Raw genomic sequence first — 21,783 nt, 5'->3', positions numbered from 1 at the left:
CTCTCTCTCTGTACATACCGACACATCTAGGTAGTGGCTTGCTCCACATTCTCCTTCCCCCGCCCAGACAGATGAGTTCTGGCGCCCCCTCCAGGCGGTATCCCATGTTGCAGGAGAAGGAGAGGGTGTCTCCAACCCCGAAGCTGTAGCCGTTCCTCCGTCCGAACCTGGGCATCCCGGGGTCGTGGCAGGGCTCCAGAGTGTACTCTGCAGAAACACATCATCATACATTACAGTACATCAATACATCAATCAATACATCCACGTTTTTTGGGGGGAAACCCTGCATATATCGGTATCGGTTGATATCGGTATCGGAAATTAAGAGTTGGACAATATCGGTATATCGGTATCGGTAAAAAAGTCAATATTGAGCATCCCTAAATACAATACATCAATACATCCATCAATACATCAATACAGCCATCAATACAATACAATACATCAATACATCCATCAATACAATACAATAGATCAATACATCAATACATCCATCAATACATCCATCAATACATCAATACATCCATCAATACAATACTGTAACTGAGGGGTACAATTCCCTGACTGTATTGATAAGTATGGTATCATTAAACCACTACCGCTTTATGTACTTTAATTACTGGCCATACAGTACACGATATATGAATATGATGAACACTTCCCACAATAAAATCGGTTCCAGTCAAAGGTATTAATCAAGTATTTAATGGAGCAAAAGGTACATAGGATACTTTACATTATTCTTTGAATGCACTTGTAAGGCAAAGGAGTATGCGTAGGCAAATCAATAACGAATGTCCATTCTCTGGTTACGCAGGAGGTAATTATACAACCTGAATCTGAGGGAATTATATCTATGGTGCACTAGTAATATAGCGGAAGATACTGGAAGGGGTTCCCACTGGTTGTAAGCCAGCAGGGGGGGTAGAAGATCTGTCGGTAGTAGGACGTCTGGTCAACGATGACTAGGGAGACTTCAGGTACAGAAGCCGGTGCAGTAGCCTCTTGATCCACAGACGAATACAGCTTGGTTCTCTTGTAGACTGTAGCTCCACAGGGAAGAAAGCTAGTCGGCCTCAGGCTCTCTGGGCGCCGACTCGACTTGACTCCTCTCGGGGTAAATCCAACACGTGCAGGCGTCGGCGATTATCCGCTCCATAAATCACAGGACCAAAGCAAATATATTCCAGCCGCAAAGGGCTATGTAGTCGTCAGGTAGATTAATCCAGTGTACATGTCCATACGGCTCTCGTCTAGGTCTCCTCGGGTGAAAACGCCATGCGGTCGGCCCAGCCTGGATAAGAACTCTAGCTAATACGAGAAAGCGTTGGAGATGCTGGCCACTGTAGAATTCTAACCGCACGATACACTATACACAAATAGACTATTAAAGACTTAATAGAAATATGTCGCACTCGACGGTATAGCGCCAAACTCTGACAATTCAGTTATTAATTCGCACGCGGTCTCGATGCTCTATTCTGAGGCCAAACAGGCCATACTTCACCGCACGTTGTATCGTGGGTGAGGCTTCAACTTATCGGTAACATGCTAAGGACGAAGGGTAAGGAGGTAAGGGGCTAAGGGGCTTCTACATTCACCTGCGCCGTATTTATACGCACGGTGAACAAACTAGTTCCACTCTCACTTCTGTCGCGTATCCCTGGGCAAGGTCGAAACATGTCCAGACACATCTTGACGGTGACTTTGAACCTGGCTCCGGGGGCCGGTCCCTGGCGCCGGTGGACCGCTGTCCAATAGGAGAATGAAATCTTTTTTTTTGTATTTTATTTTTTTATAATTTTTTAAACAAACATATAAACAAACATGACAACACACGATAAGATATACAAGCATTAATTGTCAGGGCACATCCAATGAGATCACCTTTTGGTTAGTTGTTTTATATAAGATATACCCATAATACCTGTTATCTAAAAAAAAAAACCTACACACATATGCTCAGCTCGAACCCCCCCCTCCCGGACCCCACCTTGAGAAGTACCTCCACTATCCCTCGCACCTAACCAGACACTACCATTATAAGCTAGAATGAAATATTATGGTCTGGGCTAAAGGGATATTCCGTGTATATGTACAAGGAATATACAGGGGATATCAAACGATATACAAATACTATGCAATATATATCAATAAATAAATATATATATTCGGTTTAATCTGATCCTTCGTAACACAATACAATACAATAGATCAATACAACACACATCCATCATACATTACAATACAATACATCAATACAATACATCAATACATCCATCAATACATCAATACAATACAATTAGGGATGTCCGATATTATCGGCCGATATTGGCATTAAAATGTGATATCAGAAAATATCAGTATCGGTTTTCAATTTTTTTTTTTTTTTTTTTTTTACATTTCTATAACCTTTATTTACCCAGGCAAGCAAGTAAGAACAAATTCTGATTTTATTTATTGTCAAAAGTATGCATAATGTTGTGTTAATTCCACAACAAGAGATATGTAATGTTAATTACCTGAAATTATTCAGTTTTTTTGGGGGGGAAACCCTGCATATATCGGTATCGGTTGATATCGGTTGATATCGGTATCGGAAATTAAGAGTTGGACAATATCGGTATATCGGTATCGGTAAAAAAGCCAATATCGAGCATCACTAAATACAATACATCAATACAACACACATCCATCAATACAATACAATACAATACATCAATACAACACACATCCATCAATACATCAACACATCCATCAATACAATGCAATACATCAATACAACACACATCCATCAATACATCAACACATCCATCAATACAATACAATACATCAATACAACACACATCCATCAATACATCAACACATCCATCAATACAATACAATACAATACATCAATACAACACACATCCATCAGTACAATACAATACAATACATCAATACAACACACATCCATCAGTACAATACAATACAATACATCAATACAACACACATCCATCAATACAATACAATACAATACATCAATACAACACACATCCATCAGTACAATACAATACAATACATCAATACAACACACATCCATCAATACAATACAATACATCAATACAACACACATCCATCAGTACATCAACACATCCATCAATACAATACAATACATCAATACATCAACACATCCATCAATACAATACAATACATCAATACAACACACATCCATCAATACAATACAATACATCAATACAACACACATCCATCAATACAATACAATACATCAATACAACACACATCCATCAATACAATACAATACAATACATCAATACAACACACATCCATCAATACAATACAATACAATACATCAATACAACACACATCCATCAGTACATCAACACATCCATCAATACAATACAATACATCAATACAACACACATCCATCAATACAATACAATACAATACATCAATACAACACACATCCATCAATACAATACAATACAATACATCAATACAACACACAGTACAATAATATACAATTTATTGTGTGTGAGAGAGTGCAAGTGAGGATGTGTGTGTGTGTGTGTGTGTGTGTGTGTGTGTGTGTGTGTGTGTGTGTGCGTGCGTGTGTGTGTGCGTGTGTGTGTGCGTGTGTGTGTGTGTGTGTATGTGTGTGTGTGTGTGTGTGTGTTCATGTGTGCTTGTGTGTGGAGAGATCAGTGTTCAGTGTTATGATGGCCATCAATACAATACAAAACATAAACGGTAATTTCAATGAGCTGTAATTAACACAACACCATAAGGATTATATATGTCCCCGATGACATCACTTATAGATCAGCCACATTCAAACTAATTTACTCTCAATAATTGTCAAAAAAATTAACACTTTAATCGCCGGGAACGCCGTAACTCGTCTTTGCTCGCCATGCTCATTCTGCCGAAGACGCCGTAACTCGTCTTTGATATCAATATTTCAAAAATCTGTGATCGAAATCATATTTCTCCTCCGGAGACATGAGATGTACTGGTGAGCTCCACTCAACTGTCTAATGGTTCAAGAGCGCCATCTGGTGGCCGATCGGCAGATCGGCCAACAGGAAGTGACGCGCCAAACAGGAAGTGCTCATCCATATTTCGTCCGGGCACTCGCGATCGTTAGCCGGACTCCATCTCAACACACTGGATAATCAATCGCTTGCCCTAACTCAATAAACAACGTTATTTGGACGTATATAGTATTATACAACCTGGAAATGGTTCATCTAAATCAACATCCCATAATCGAAAACTGTCTACTCCAAGCTGATCGTCCAACGGCGCGAGGAAGATACGGTGAGTTTCAACGTTATTTTCTAACGTCTTCTATACTAACTGATCTGATGATCATATGACCCACCCTAGATGAATGATATAACGTTGCCCACGGAATTATAAACGACCCCCCGCCCATCCGGTCAATATCAGATGATACGTAGTAACTTCTAGAAGTACCTCCAGTTGAAATTTGTCATCTGGCACCGATCGCTACCAAACTGTATTTGATCATCAATATAATGCATTTGGGGCTATAAATCAAGTTCTGGAGAAAGCTGCAGAAAACGATAAAAACATACTTATACTTTAGACCATATTTTAGTATGAATATGTGAATGAAAAAGTATAACGTTGCTACACCCTGAACAATGGATATAGGACATTGAATGGGCCATAATAATGTCAATTTAGCAATAGAATTAAAAAAGTTATGGCCCTGCAAAGAAGGGGAACTTCTCCATAGACAAATAGAGCTGGCTAGGGATGGTAAATTATGAATTTAACCATGGCGATCAAAGTGTTAATGTGTACACAACTGTGACTTTTTGGATGTATGTGAAATGATGAGCAAAATAAATCATTAATATGTGTCTCAGAGATATTAATGTCTACTACATGTACAGTATGTGTGTCTCAGAGAGAGATATTAATGTCTACATGTATGTGTGTCTCAGAGATAGAGATATTCATGTCTACATGTATGTGTGTCTCAGAGAGATATTCATGTATACATGTATGTGTGTATCAGAGAGATATTAATGTCTACTACATGTACAGTATGTTTGTCCCAGAGAGAGATATTAATGTCTACATGCATTGACAGTGTTGTGAAGAAGGCACGGCAACGCCTCTACATCCTCAGACGCCTAAGGAAGTTCCAAGTCAGTCAGAAGATCCTTAAGAACTTCTACTCGTGCACAATAGAGAGCATCCTGACTGGCAATATCACCTCCTGGTTTGGGAATAGCACCGCACAAGACCGTAGCAGACTACAGAAAGTGGCCCGTTCAGCCGAACGCACAATTGGAGGGGGGCTCCCCACTCTCCAGGGCATTTACAACAAGCGGTGCATGGGCAAGGCTAAGAGAATTATCAAAGACTCGAGCCACCCAAACAACTGCCTCTTTGAACTGCTGCGGTCAGGCAAGTGATACCGGAGTCTCATGGCCGGCACAGAGAGACTCAGAAGAAGCTTCTATCCCCAGGCCATCATGATGCTCAACGAACAATAACACTATGTAACAACCATCAAATGCACCCACAGCACACACATCCACACGCACACACTCACTTTAAACATACAACTCACTGCAGCACCCACTCTCCACACTTTAGAACACCTAAACACACTTTATATTTATCGGTAAAGAATTTGCACTACAACCCATACCTCATTACACCTTACTGTAAATTATATTGTACCTAAATTGTACCTCATCCCACTTCTGCTTTGCACTGTATAGTATATTGTATGGTAACTCAGTTACTTCTACTCTACATAGAGCATTGTATGTATATACTGAACATTTTTGTCTACGTACTTGACTTCTATTTTATACTTGCTATACTAATTGTATTATCTATCTTTGCCTAGCACAGTCTCTGGAGCGAAACAGAAAGAAGCATTTTGTATAAAAGTATTCTGTACTTCTGTATGACAACTAATAAAGAAACTTGAACTTGAAACTTGTGTCCCAGAGAGAGATATTAATGTCTACATGTATGTGTGTCTCAGAGAGATATTAATGTCTACATGTATGTGTGTCTCAGAGAGAGATATAATGTCTACATGTATGTGTGTCTCAGAGAGAGATATTAATGTCTACATGTATGTGTCTCAGAGATATTAATGTCTACATGTATGTGTCTCAGAGAGAGATATTAATGTATTCATGTATGTGTCTCAGAGAGATATGAATGTCTACATGTATGTGTGTCTCAGAGATATATATTAATGTCTACATGTATGTGTGTCTCATATATATTCATGTCTACATGTGTGTGTGTCTCAGAGAGATATTAATGTCTACATGTATGTGTGTCTCAGAGCGATATTAATGTCTACATGTATCTGTGTCTCAGAGAGATATTAATGTCTACATGTATGTGTGTCTCAGAGATATTAATGTCTACATGTATGTGTGTCTCAGAGGGAGATATTAATGTCTACATGTATGTGTGTCTCAGAGATATTAATGTCTACATGTATGTGTGTCTCAGAGAGATATTAATGTCTACATGTATGTGTGTCTCAGAGAGATATTCATGTCTACATGTATGTGTGTCTCAGAGAGAGATATTAATGTCTACATGTATGTGTGTCTCAGAGAGATATTAATGTCTACATGTATGTGTGTCTCAGATAGATATTAATGTCTACATGTATGTGTGTCTCAGAGAGAGATATTAATGTCTACATGTATGTGTCTCAGAGAGATATTAATGTCTACATGTATGTGTGTCTCAGAGAGATATTAATATCTACATGTATGTGTGTCTCAGAGTGATATTAATGTCTACATGTATGTGTGTCTCAGAGATATATTAATGTCTACATTTATGTGTGTCTCAGAGATATATTAATGTCTACATGTATGTGTCTCAGAGATATTAATGTCTACATGTATGTGTGTCTCAGAGAGAGATATTAATGTCTACATGTATGTGTGTCTCAGAGATATATTAATGTCTACATGTGTGTGTCTCAGAGAGAGATATTAATGTCTACATGTACATGTGTCTCAGAGAGAGATATTAATGTATTCATGTATGTGTCTCAGAGAGATATTAATGTCTACATGTATGTGTGTCTCAGAGAGATATTAATGTCTACATGTATGTGTGTCTCAGAGAGATATTAATGTCTACATGTATGTGTGTCTCATATATATTCATGTCTACATGTATGTGTGTCTCAGAGAGAGATATTAATGTCTACATGTATGTGTGTCTCAGAGGGAGATATAAATGTCTACATGTATGTGTGTCTCAGAGAGAGATATTAATGTCTACATGTATGTGTCTCAGAGATATTAATGTCTACATGTATGTGTCTCAGAGAGAGATATTAATGTATTCATGTATGTGTCTCAGAGAGATATGAATGTCTACATGTATGTGTGTCTCAGAGATATATATTAATGTCTACATGTATGTGTGTCTCATATATATTCATGTCTACATGTGTGTGTGTCTCAGAGAGATATTAATGTCTACATGTATGTGTGTCTCAGAGCGATATTAATGTCTACATGTATCTGTGTCTCAGAGAGATATTAATGTCTACATGTATGTGTGTCTCAGAGATATTAATGTCTACATGTATGTGTGTCTCAGAGGGAGATATTAATGTCTACATGTATGTGTGTCTCAGAGATATTAATGTCTACATGTATGTGTGTCTCAGAGAGATATTAATGTCTACATGTATGTGTGTCTCAGAGAGATATTCATGTCTACATGTATGTGTGTCTCAGAGAGAGATATTAATGTCTACATGTATGTGTGTCTCAGAGAGATATTAATGTCTACATGTATGTGTGTCTCAGATAGATATTAATGTCTACATGTATGTGTGTCTCAGAGAGAGATATTAATGTCTACATGTATGTGTCTCAGAGAGATATTAATGTCTACATGTATGTGTGTCTCAGAGAGATATTAATATCTACATGTATGTGTGTCTCAGAGTGATATTAATGTCTACATGTATGTGTGTCTCAGAGATATATTAATGTCTACATTTATGTGTGTCTCAGAGATATATTAATGTCTACATGTATGTGTCTCAGAGATATTAATGTCTACATGTATGTGTGTCTCAGAGAGAGATATTAATGTCTACATGTATGTGTGTCTCAGAGATATATTAATGTCTACATGTGTGTGTCTCAGAGAGAGATATTAATGTCTACATGTACATGTGTCTCAGAGAGAGATATTAATGTATTCATGTATGTGTCTCAGAGAGATATTAATGTCTACATGTATGTGTGTCTCAGAGAGATATTAATGTCTACATGTATGTGTGTCTCAGAGAGATATTAATGTCTACATGTATGTGTGTCTCATATATATTCATGTCTACATGTGTGTGTGTCTCAGAGAGATATTAATGTCTACATGTATGTGTGTCTCAGAGCGATATTAATGTCTACATGTATCTGTGTCTCAGAGAGATATTAATGTCTACATGTATGTGTGTCTCAGAGATATTAATGTCTACATGTATGTGTGTCTCAGAGGGAGATATTAATGTCTACATGTATGTGTGTCTCAGAGATATTAATGTCTACATGTATGTGTGTCTCAGAGAGATATTAATGTCTACATGTATGTGTGTCTCAGAGAGATATTCATGTCTACATGTATGTGTGTCTCAGAGAGAGATATTAATGTCTACATGTATGTGTGTCTCAGAGAGATATTAATGTCTACATGTATGTGTGTCTCAGATAGATATTAATGTCTACATGTATGTGTGTCTCAGAGAGAGATATTAATGTCTACATGTATGTGTCTCAGAGAGATATTAATGTCTACATGTATGTGTGTCTCAGAGAGATATTAATATCTACATGTATGTGTGTCTCAGAGTGATATTAATGTCTACATGTATGTGTGTCTCAGAGATATATTAATGTCTACATTTATGTGTGTCTCAGAGATATATTAATGTCTACATGTATGTGTCTCAGAGATATTAATGTCTACATGTATGTGTGTCTCAGAGAGAGATATTAATGTCTACATGTATGTGTGTCTCAGAGATATATTAATGTCTACATGTGTGTGTCTCAGAGAGAGATATTAATGTCTACATGTACATGTGTCTCAGAGAGAGATATTAATGTATTCATGTATGTGTCTCAGAGAGATATTAATGTCTACATGTATGTGTGTCTCAGAGAGATATTAATGTCTACATGTATGTGTGTCTCAGAGAGATATTAATGTCTACATGTATGTGTGTCTCATATATATTCATGTCTACATGTATGTGTGTCTCAGAGAGAGATATTAATGTCTACATGTATGTGTGTCTCAGAGGGAGATATAAATGTCTACATGTATGTGTGTTGGAGCCATATTGACCTAATTTGAGTTTAATGGGAAACATGTAACATAACATATATTTTGATTTATGGATTATATTAATAATTGATATGAAATTGTATTTACCTGTATGATTTGAATTAATCTTGAAATAGATATTACCTGGACACTTATCTGTTGATGACTGTGGGGGCGCGGCATAGATCCACTCAGCCATGCACCCCCCCCCCCCCCTTGGGGAGGCTTCAAATCAGTGAATGAACTGTCTGACAGCTGAGTTAGACAGCGGGGTTTGGTGTGCAATAGTTTTTCGACCGCATCAAGCCAGACCAATTATATCATTTACTTTGTCAAGATCCTGTTCGATATTATTTTATTTAGTTTAGCAAAGTCAACCGGAGTTTATGTTTAATAAATGTCAATCTACTTACATCATCTCTGAGTGCTTTATGATGAATGCGCGTCGGCCAAATCTGCAACTAACTCCAGTGGCTAAATGGAAATTTATGAAGGATTAGCCATTTCATAGTCGAAAAACTCAAGCAAAGACGGGCGAGCTGGACTTCAAGATAAACGAGGAAACTTGGACCCAAGACGCGACCAGCTACTGGATGGAACCTCGGTTATGAATGAAGGCTCGCTGCTTGTTTGATGTGGAAGGAGGATGACGCGACCACTATCACATGAAGGGCGGTCGTGAGTAGTAAACAAACCCAAACAATGGATTTATGAATGAATTTGATTGTGCTTTACTTCACGTATGGTATGGCGAAGCCAAACACTGTTATGCAACGCATTTCACAACGGTGAATTCCATAACTGGAAGCGCATTTGCGCGCTAAAGACCACATAATTGTGGGTTTGAATGGAAACCTGTAACGGCGCATAATAAGTATTTAAGGCAAACGTCTGTGTATACAAGTGCAACGCAGTTCATAACAGCCAACGCTGAAGTCCATTGTTGGAAGCGCATATTCGCGCTATGGAACAATTATGTGTTTGAATGGAATCATGCAGAACGGCGCATAATATGTATTTAAAGGCAACGTCCGTGCGTCAATTACAACTCTGTTGACAACGCTGAAGTCCATTGTTGGAAGCGCATATTCGCGCTATTGAACAATTATGTGTTTGAATGGAATCATGCAAAACGGCGCATAATAAATGCAACACGTATAGAAGAGGATTAAGGAGCCAATGGACAGGCTATTATTTAAAATGACGTCAAAGGCTATGATGGCAACTTGTGGATAAACAATTTGTGTATAAAAAGTGCCAAGTGTCAAAGTTAGAATTATGTCTATCAGCCCACCTGCAACCGCAGAGGAAGCAGAGGCTCTCCTAAAGACACTGATTGCAACTCGCAAAGCCAAACTTGCAGCATGCACAAGAAGATTAAATGAAACTAAAACACTGCTTGTAGACGGTGGAAATGTGGATTCTGTCAATATACATGTGGAAGTGTTTAACCAAGTTGTTGATGAATTTGACCAGGTACATCAGCAGGTGCAACAGCTGCTATCAGATGAAGGAAAGGTGAAAGATCAAGTTGAGTGGTATGAACCCAAAAATATGAATTTCACAAACTTTTTAAAGGAAGTTCAAGCATGGCGCATTGAACAACATCACCAAGCCAATGTTTGTCCACAGGACAGCGTCTCCTTTGTAAAAGCATCATCAACAGCCAGAACCTCCCACTCATCTAAATCTTCAAAAACCAAAACATCAAAATATTCTAAATCATCTAGAGTATCCTCTAAGGTATCTTCTGCAGCTAAACTGGCAGCCGCTGAAAAGGCATCACTGCAGGCCAGGTCTGCTGCTTTAAAGGACATACATACTTTAAAAATGGAAGAAGCGATGATCAAATCAAAGGCAGCAATGGAAGAAGCAACGATCAAATCAAAGGCAGCAATGGAAGAAACAATGATCAAATCAAAAATGGAAAAAATTGAGCTGGACGCACAAATTGCAGCAGCAGATGCCAGGATTAAAGTCCTTCTAAGCAATGATGAGCCTGGATCACAGATGGATGCTATGAATCAATATTATGATGATGGAACTGTGGAACCTGCACAAAAGGTGGAATCTACAATTAATACTGACACTTCATTGGAATTCATTCAACTGACTGCAATACCTAAGACCCCACTGCAGAGGGCAGTGGAACACATCAGCAGTAGTTCTCATGGAGCCACAAATGCATCGATTCCACAGCTGGAAGAGCATGATGTCAGTAATGTCTCTCATGGAGATCTCAGTGCAATGGTACAAAAACAAAATGAAATAGCTGATTTAATGATCAGACAGCAAAATCTCTCCCTACTTCCCAAAAGAGAGGTCCCAGTGTTTGACGGAAATCTGCTATTTTACCAGTCTTTCATGCTGGCTTTTAAACATGCAATTGAGGACAAGACTAGTTGTTTCCAGGATAGGCTCTACTTTCTTGAACAATTCACATCAGGTCCAGCCAGAGCCATAGTGAGCAGCTGCATGCACATGAATGGGAAAAAAGGATATCCAGAGGCTATGCGACAATTAAAGATACATTTTGGTGACGAGATGAAGATCGCAAATGCTTACCTGGATAAAGCACTGAATTGGACCGCTGTTAAAGCAGATGATGGAAAATCACTCCATTCATATGCTTTATACCTGAGGGGATGTTGCAATGCTATGCAAGACTTGGAGTACATGGATGAACTGGATGTCACATCCAATTTAAGGCTGATAGTATCCAAGCTCCCATACAAGCTCCGAGAACGATGGCGGACTAAAGCTTATGAAAAGTTTCAAAAAACAAACGTAAGAGCTCGATTCATACATCTGGTGGAATTTATGGAAGCACAGGCTAATATCTTACTGCACCCTGTGTTTGGAGACATTAAAGACCCAACTCCGATTAAAAGCTTAATCTCAAAGAGCAAAACATTCGACTTGAGAGCACAGAAAAGGGGCAGTAGCTTTGTTACCACGGTAGCAGCAGCAGCTGGAGAGTGCAGTACCAAACAACAAACGGCCAAAGTACAGCAACACATAAGCACTCAGGTTGCTATTCCGGCCCTATGCAGTCTCTGCAAAGGCAAACATGCAATATTGGATTGTTTGCGGTTTAAATCGGAGCCACATGAGAAGAAAGTGGAACATCTAAAAAGGAATGGCCACTGCTTTGGATGCTTAAAGAAGGGTCACATGAGCAAAGAGTGCAAAAGGAAACTAGATTGCCAGATATGTCAGAGAACACATCCAACATTGCTGCATATTGATGGCAAAGGCTCAAAGCAGGAAACTGCACAACACCTGATTCCCACAGATTCTAATGGAACAAGAATCAACAGTGCATTAGTCTCAGCAGATCAAGGAACAGGGGCCGGGAAGGAATGCGCACTAGCAATTGTGCCGGTTCAGGTAAAAGTAGCTAAAGGCAACAAGACTATTTTAACCTATGCTTTTCTTGACCCAGGAAGCTCAGCTACATTTTGCACCGAAAACCTCATGAATCGGCTGAAGGCCAAAGGACGCAGGACCCAAATTCTTCTACGAACAATGGGACAGGAAAGACCTGTCAAGAGCTATGAGCTCAAAGGACTTGAGGTAGGCAATTTAGAGGGTGATGCATGGATTGACTTGCCTAAAGTATACACCCAAGCAAAGATTCCTGTTTCGAAGGAAAACCTACTCACCCAGTCTGATCTGAAGAGTTGGCCTTATCTCAGTGGAATCCAATTAAATGAGATCGAGGCTGACATTGAAATCCTAATAGGAATGGACGTTCCGAAAGCCATGGAACCCTGGCAAATAATAAATAGTCAAGGAAACGGACCGTATGCAGTCAAGACACAGCTAGGATGGGTGGTCAATGGCCCGCTCAACTCTTGTTCTGCTATGGAGGAATCTGGAACGAAGTCGGTGTCAGTTAATCGCACCTCAATGGAAGATCTGAAGGATATGCTGATCAAGCAGTACAACCAGGACTTCCCTGAAAAGGAGCACGAAGAAAAAAGAGAGATGTCATGTGAGGACAGGAGGTTCATGGACCTGGCAACAAATTCTGTTGTTTTTAAAAACGGTCACTACAACTTACCTTTGCCTTTTTGAGACAAGGATGTTGTCCTGCCTGACAACTATCGAATGGCAGCGCAACGCACAGTGAACCTAGCCAAAAGGTTCAAAAGAGATTCTGCTTATGCTGCAGAGTACAAGGCCTTTATGGAGAAGGTACTGGCTAAAGGGCATGCAGAAAAGGTGCCGCAAGAGCAGCTCCAAAGGCACGACGGCCATGTGTGGTATATACCTCATCACGGGGTTTACCACAAACAGAAGAAAAAACTCAGAGTTGTCTTTGACTGTTCCTCGTCGTACGAAGGCCGATCTCTCAATACAGAACTTCTCCAAGGTCCAGATTTGGCTAACCCGCTTCTAGGCGTGCTGCTTAGGTTCCGCAAGGAACAAATTGCAATAATGGCAGACATTGAATCCATGTACTACCAAGTACAAGTACATGAAGAGCACAGAGACTTCCTGAGATTCTTATGGTGGCCAGAAGGAGATGTTACTAAGCCGCTGGAAGTGTACCGCATGAGTGTTCATCTCTTTGGGGCGGTGTCATCTCCAAGTATCGCCAACTTTGCCTTGCAGCAAACCAGAAATGACAACTCAGAGAAATACGGCATGGAGGTACTTGATACAATCAAGCATGGCTTCTATGTAGATGATTGCCTCAAGTCTGTGGACTCCCCAAGGCAAGCAATCAAACTGATAAAGGACCTTAGGGAAGTATGCACCCTAGGGGGCTTTACCCTAACCAAATGGGTGAGCAACAGCCAGGAAGTACTGACAACAGTTCCTGAAAGTCACAGAGCCAAGCTAGTGCAACAACTTGACTTGGATAGAGAAAAGCCACCGCTGGAAAGGGTACTAGGTATCCAATGGAACATCCACAGAGACACTTTCAACTTCATGGTTTCTGTCAAAAACAGAGCTCCTACTAGACGAACCATTCTCTCCATAGTCAGTTCCATATACGATCCTCTGGGTTTCCTTTCTCCCCTTATCCTCAAAGCCAAGCAGATTCTACAGAAGCTTTGCATTGGAAAGTGTGGATGGGATGACATCATTCCTGAGGAACTATCAAAGCCCTGGCAAAGATGGATTACAGAGCTAGATCAACTCAGCAGATTCGAGGTGGACAGATGCTTAAGGCCTGAACATTTTGGTCTTGTAAGGACTGCTGAGCTGCATCACTTCTGTGACGCGAGTGAGTCAGGAATTGGGGCAGCAAGCTACCTCAGACTCACAAATAACATGGGAGATGTCCATGTTACCTTTGTATTTGGCAAAGCCAGAGTAACTCCACTAAAACAAATCACCATTCCAAGGCTTGAGCTTGCAGCTGCAACGCTTGTTGTGAAAGCAGACAGAATGTTACAACGGGAGCTACATATGGAACTGGAGAATTCTACATTCTGGACAGACAGTACATCGGTACTGAAATACATTTTCAACCAAACAAAACGATTCCACACGTACGTTGCAAATAGGATTGCAGTGATCCACAGCCTGTCTCACAAAAATCAATGGAGACATGTATGTTCCAAGGACAATCCGGCAGACGACGCCTCACGTGGATTGCACATGGAATCATTTCTGAATTCTACCAGATGGTTGTATGGCCCCGACTTCCTGTCAAAGGAGAAAGCGGAATGGCCTGAATTTCCTGAGGATCTTGGCCACATCCCCCCAAGTGACCCAGAGGTAAAAAAGGACATCACTGTAAATTGCTTGAACATGGACAACAGCGCTACTAGCAAGCTAATTGAATACTACTCTTCATGGAAGAAACTTCAAAGAGCTGTGGGCTGGTGGCTGAAACTTAAAAAACTCTTACTGCTTCAAAGTCAGAAGGCCAAGGTTCGTGTGACCCGCTCCTTCAAACTTAAAGACGAGCAACAAGGCTTATCTGTGGAGGACTTGTATGAAGCAGAGAAGTCAATCATCCGCTATGAACAAGAGCGCTACTTTGATTCAGAACTCACTCTTCTGAAAAAGGACAAACTAGTCAAAGCGGACAGCTCCATACGCAAATTGGATCCGATCATGGATGAAGGCATCCTAAGGATTGGAGGGCGGCTAAGTAAAACGGCTATGCCAGTGAGTTTGAAAAACCCAATCATACTGCCCAGAGACTCTCATGTATCCAAATTGATCTTGCAGGATATCCACCAGCAGGTTGGGCACTCTGGACGAAACCACATGCTCTCCAGGCTCGGTCAGAAATTCTGGCTACCATCTGCAAACTCTTCAGCAAGAAAGATCATAAAATCATGTGTATTTTGCAGACGCATACAAGCAAGAGTTGGAGAGCAAAAGATGGCTGACTTGCCAGAGGATCGTGTTGCTCCGGATCTCCCACCCTTCACTCACGTGGGCATCGATTATTTCGGACCCATAGAAGTTAAGAGAGGTCGAGCACATGTGAAACGATGGGGAGTAATATTTACTTGCCTCGTCAGTCGAGCAGTTCACCTGGAAGTGGCAAGCACTTTGGACACAGACTCCTGCATCAACGCCATACGGCGATTTTTATGTCGGAGAGGATCGGTACTGACCATTCGAACAGATCGTGGTACCAACTTTGTGAGTGCTCAGAAAGAACTGGAAGCTGCTTTGATTCAGCTAAATCACCAAAGAATTCAGGATGCACTCCTGACCAATCAAGTCAGGTGGTTATTCAATCCGCCTTCCGGAGCCCACTTTGGAGGAGTGTGGGAAAGACTGATCAGGCTGGTGAAAAAGGTACTCTTCTCAGTCCTAAAGCAGCAAACGATGGATGATGATGTGCTACAGACGGCTCTATGTGAGGTCGAATCCATCCTCAACGATAGACCCATCACGACTGTATCAACGGATCCAAATGATCTAGAGCCCTTAACGCCAAACCACCTGCTACAGTTAAAAACCAAACCCCTCTTGCCACCTGGGCTCTTTCGTAAAGATGAACTCTATGCCAGAAGGAGATGGAAACAGGTGCAATACCTTGCAGACCTATTCTGGAGAAGGTGGACCAAAGAATATTTAGCACTCATGCAACAAAGACAAAAGTGGTTCAAGACAAGAAAGAACTTCAATGTCAATGATGTAGTCGTCATAGTAGACGAAACTGCACCAAGGAATTCATGGCCCCTAGCCCGTGTGGTCAAGACCTTGCCGGACTCTAAAGGGCATGTTAGGAGTGTGTTAGTTCGAACCAAGACAAACACACTCCAAAGGCCCATCGATAAGCTCTGCTTGCTGCTGGAAGCCGATGATTGAGCTGAAAATGTTAAATTTCCCCTGCCCCCTGCCCACTTTGCCCATGCCACTGCACACACACTACCCTCTCGCACTTCTTTACACAGATGAACTGTTCTATCCTACACCACATCTACTCCCATGGGACTTTGCCCTATCCAATGGCTGGCGTATCGTGGTTGTCATACCATCAAGAACACTTATGTCACTGGGACTTTGTGGGTGGTGGGTGGTGGGTGGCGGTTAAGTTGGGGCATGATGAAGATGGACTGGTATGGATTTTGGGACTGGGGGGGAATACATTTTGAACATTATGAAATTAGAAAAGATAATGACTGTATTGAACATTACTAATGTAATTAATTGCTTTCTGGTATTTCATGTTTATATTTTTACGTGTGCACTCTGGCTCCATTTAATGTTATTGATAACTATAATTGTTTTTGCTATAGCGTCTCCAATTAGGGGCCGGTATGTTGGAGCCATATTGACCTAATTTGAGTTTAATGGGAAACATGTAACATAACATATATTTTGATTTATGGATTATATTAATAATTGATATGAAATTGTATTTACCTGTATGATTTGAATTAATCTTGAAATAGATATTACCTGGACACTTATCTGTTGATGACTGTGGGGGCGCGGCATAGATCCACTCAGCCATGCACCCCCCCCCCCCCCCCTTGGGGAGGCTTCAAATCAGTGAATGAACTGTCTGACAGCTGAGTTAGACAGCGGGGTTTGGTGTGCAATAGTTTTTCGACCGCATCAAGCCAGACCAATTATATCATTTACTTTGTCAAGATCCTGTTCGATATTATTTTATTTAGTTTAGCAAAGTCAACCGGAGTTTATGTTTAATAAATGTCAATCTACTTACATCATCTCTGAGTGCTTTATGATGAATGCGCGTCGGCCAAATCTGCAACTAACTCCAGTGGCTAAATGGAAATTTATGAAGGATTAGCCATTTCAATGTGTGTCTCAGAGAGATATTAATGTCTACATGTATGTGTCTCAGAGGGAGATATTAATGTCTACATGTATGTGTGTCTCAGAGAGATATTCATGTCTACATGTATGTGTGTCTCATATATATATATTCATGTATACATGTATGTGTGTCTCAGAGAGAGATATTAATGTCTACATGTATGTGTGTCTCAGATATATATTAATGTCTACATGTATGTGTGTCTCAGAGATATTAATGTCTACATGTATGTGTCTCAGAGAGAGATATTAATGTATTCATGTATGTGTCTCAGAGAGATATTAATGTCTACATGTATGTGTGTCTCAGAGATATATATTAATGTCTACATGTATGTGTGTCTCATATATATTCATGTCTACATGTATGTGTGTCTCAGAGAGATATTAATGTCTACATGTATGTGTGTCTCATATATATTCATGTCTACATGTATGTGTGTCTCAGAGATATTAATGTCTACATGTATGTGTCTCAGAGGGAGATATTAATGTCTACATGTATGTGTGTCTCAGAGATATTAATATCTACATGTATGTGTGTCTCAGAGAGATATTAATGTCTACATGTATGTGTGTCTCAGAGAGATATTTATATCTACATGTATGTGTGTCTCAGAGAGATATTAATGTCTACATGTATGTGTGTCTCAGAGAGATATTAATGTCTACATGTATGTGTGTCTCAGATAGATATTTATATTTACATGTATGTGTGTCTCAGAGAGATATTAATGTCTACATGTATGTGTGTCTCAGAGATATATTAATGTCTACATGTATGTGTGTCTCAGAGAGATATTAATGTCTACATGTATGCGTGTCTCAGAGAGATATTAATGTCTACATGTATGTGTGTCTCAGAGAGATATTAATGTCTACATGTATGTGTGTCTCAGAGAGATATTAATGTCTACATGTATGTGTGTCTCAGAGATATATTAATGTCTACATGTATGTGTGTCTCAGAGAGATATTAATGTCTACATGTATGCGTGTCTCAGAGAGATATTAATGTCTACATGTATGTGTGTCTCAGAGAGATATTAATGTCTACATGTATGTGTGTCTCAGAGAGAGATGCCAATACTTTTTTCCTCATGTCACTGGCTGACAGATGGAGATAGGAGGTAGGAGGTAGGAGGTAGGAGATGAATATAGGAGATAGGAGGTAGGAGATGGAGAAAGGAGGTAGGAGATGAAGATAGGAGAAAGGAGATGAAGATAGGAGAAAGGAGGTAGGAGATGAAGATAGGAGAAAGGAGGTAGAAGATGGATATATGAGAAAGGAGATGAAGATAGGAGAAAGGAGGTAGGAGATGAAGATAGGAGAAAGGAGGTAGGAGATGAAGATAGGAGAAAGGAGGTAGGAGAGGAAGATAGGAGAAAGGAGGTAGGAGATGAAGATAGGAGAAAGGAGGTAGGAGATGAAGATAGGAGAAAGGAGGTAGAAGATGGAGAAAGGAGGTAGAAGATGGAGAAAGGAGGTAGACGATGGATATAGGAGGTAGGACATGAAGATAGGAGAAAGGAGATGAAGATAGGAGGTAGGAGGTAGGAGATGAAGATAGGAGGTAGGAGGTAGGAGATGAAGATAGGAGAAAGGAGATGAAGATAGGAGAAATGAGGTAGGAGATGGAGAAAGGAGGTAGGACATGAAGATAGGAGAAAGGAGGTAGGAGATGCAGATAGGAGAAAGGAGGTAGGAGATGAAAATAGGAGAAAGGAGGTAGGAGATGAAAATAGGAGAAAGGAGGTAGGAGATGAAAATAGGAGAAAGGAGGTAGGAGATGAAGATATGAGAAAGGAGGTAGGAGATGGAGAAAGGAGATAGAAGATGAAGATAGTAGGTAGGAGATGGAGAAAGGAGCTAGGAGGTAGGAGATGGAGTCAGCAGGGATATGAATAATGGTTAGGGATGCCTGTACCGTGAGGAATATGAATGTAATGTTGTGATATAACTCACCAGAGAACGTTATGTTAAACCCGTCGTAGGAAATGGAGAAGTCGGAAATGAAGCGGAGCTGCGCCTTGAAGTTGCCATAGAGTCCGGCGTTGATGTTGCTAGGCAACTCGTTTCCAGTGAGACGAGCCAGAGGCTGCTGGAAGCTCCCGTTCTCCGTCAGCAGGAGGTAATCATGCTGGTCCTCCAGGTGGAAGGAGTTAAACTGAAACTGTACCCCTAGAGAGAGAGGGAGGGGGAGGGAGAGGGAGAGGGGGAGAGGGAGAGAGAGAGAGAGAGAGAGAGAGAGAGAGAGAGAGAGAGAGAGAGAGAGAGAGAGAGAGAGAGAGAGAGAGAGAGAGAGAGAGAGAGAGAGAGAGAGAGAGAGAGAGAGAGAGAGAGAGAGAGAGAGAGAGAGAGAGAGAGAGAGAGAGAGAGAGAGGGGGGAGAGACAGAGGAAGATAGAGAGACAGAGAGAGAGATGAAAAAAGAAAGAAAGAGAGAAAGAAAGAAAGAAAGAAAGAAAGAAAGAAAGCGTCAATTGTGTCGTGAAAATAGAATGAGAGGGCATGTGAAGAGGAGGAGAGTGAAGACAGATTATTCAGATTTCTGGTGCATTAATATTCAGAAAGAGAAATGCCGACTGAGATGGAGAGTATTCTGGGGTGTTGGTTTGGCTTTGAGCTGCGAGGAGAAGTGTCATAATAAACCTCCGTTCCCTGGGCAGCGGTTGGAATAGACAGTGGCAGATATTTCCCTCCATCATTAACACATCCAGCCCCACCACTGATCTGAAGAGCTCTACCACTGATCTGAAGAGCTCTACCACTGATCTGAAGAGCTCTACCACTGATCTGAAGAGCTCTACCACTGATCTGAAGAGCTCTACTACTGATCTAAAGAGCTCTACTACTGGAGTGATGATCTCTATCAATAAAATGCTATTGGATTAGCTCTATCACCAATCTAAAGAGCTCTGCTGACTGACAGTGTGCGTCTTACCCTTTCCATGGCTGACCTCAGCACTCCATGTGCAGTTGAGGGAGGAGGGGTAGGGGTCCGGGAACCCTGGAGACAGTATGGTCCCCCACGGTCCACGCACGTCACCCCCACACAGAGCTAGAGAGAGAGAGAGAAGAGTAGAGTAATGTAAAGTAAAGTACTGTAGAGTAGAGTAAAGTGGAGTAAAGTAAAGAAAAGTAAAGTACTGTAGAGTAGAGTAAAGTGGAGTAAAGTAAAGAAAGGTAAAGTACTGTAGAGTAGAGTAAAGTGGAGTACAGTGAAGTAGAGTACAGTGAAGTAGAGTAAAGTAGAGTAAAGTAGAGTAAAGTAGAGTAAAGTAGAGTAGAGTAAAGTAAAGTAAAGTAAAGTAGAGTAAAGTAGAGTTGATTGTTGATTGTTATTGTTTAAAAGGATCCCCATTGTGGCGTAGCGGAGATTGCGTTCGTCACCAACACCGGAGACGCTGGATTCGCCTGTTCGAATCCAGCTCACAGCTCCGGGGTTGTCACCAGCTTGGCTGGCCGTTCACACTAATACAATTGGCTGTATTAGAGGGTGGGAGAAGCTGGCGGGGTGGGTCCGGGTCGTTGTAAACAGCGACTCCTACAGTTAGGTCGGGGCGCCTGCTCAGCGTGGATAGGATCTAAGTGGGATAGTGTGATCCTTCCACACGCTACGCCCTCTCAGTGAGAGTCCGCGCTGCCAGGTGAAAAGAAGCGGTGGGCTGGCTACACGTGTGTCGGAGGAAGCATGTGATAGCTTCCACTCTCCCAGACCGACTGTGGGGGGTAAGTGCGCAGCAACCAGGAAGGGGATTGGGAATTGGCATAACGACTAACATTGGGATGGGAGAAAATCGGAGGAAAAAGGAAGGGGGAAAAGATAAAAAAATAAAAATAAAAAAAAATTATCCCCATTGGCTGTCACCTAAGTGGCGAGCTAGTCTTCCTGGGGTCCACACAGAAAGACAACAGAAAACACAAAACATAACAACTTGAGATACATTATGACAATCACAATTAACAATTATAATCTAAAAACAGTAAAACATTGTAGACATCATTATCAACATCAGAATAGTTTGCTCACATATTTAAGTAGTGCATTCTCAGGTGGTATTTGAAAGACACTTTACTATTCAATTTACTTATGTCCAGTGGGCAGTTATTCCAATGATTGATGGCACGATAAAC

At 40.8% G+C, this 21,783-nt stretch overlaps 1 protein-coding gene across 1 annotated transcript in view; it reads right to left on the bottom strand.

Moving 5' to 3' along the window:
• LOC311226630 (CUB and sushi domain-containing protein 3-like) overlaps positions 1 to 21,783 on the bottom strand; it is a gene marked incomplete at both ends in the record, with an annotated part of 799,139 nt that overhangs the window by 140,843 nt on the left and 636,513 nt on the right. Inside the window, 3 exons of the mRNA XM_084312048.1 lie at positions 19 to 207; positions 19,613 to 19,828; positions 20,591 to 20,707. Of these exons, the coding sequence (XP_084168174.1) occupies positions 19 to 207; positions 19,613 to 19,828; positions 20,591 to 20,707 (522 nt within the window). The remainder of the gene's footprint in view (positions 1 to 18; positions 208 to 19,612; positions 19,829 to 20,590; positions 20,708 to 21,783) is intronic.

The sequence above is a fragment of the Notolepis coatsorum genome, assembly GCF_963971535.1.
Source record: "Notolepis coatsorum genome assembly, chromosome: 4".
NCBI classification, from domain to species: Eukaryota; Metazoa; Chordata; class Actinopteri; order Aulopiformes; family Paralepididae; genus Notolepis; species Notolepis coatsorum.
The sequence above is the reverse complement of the archived record's forward strand: the minus strand, read 5'-3'. Positions and strand labels throughout refer to the sequence as shown.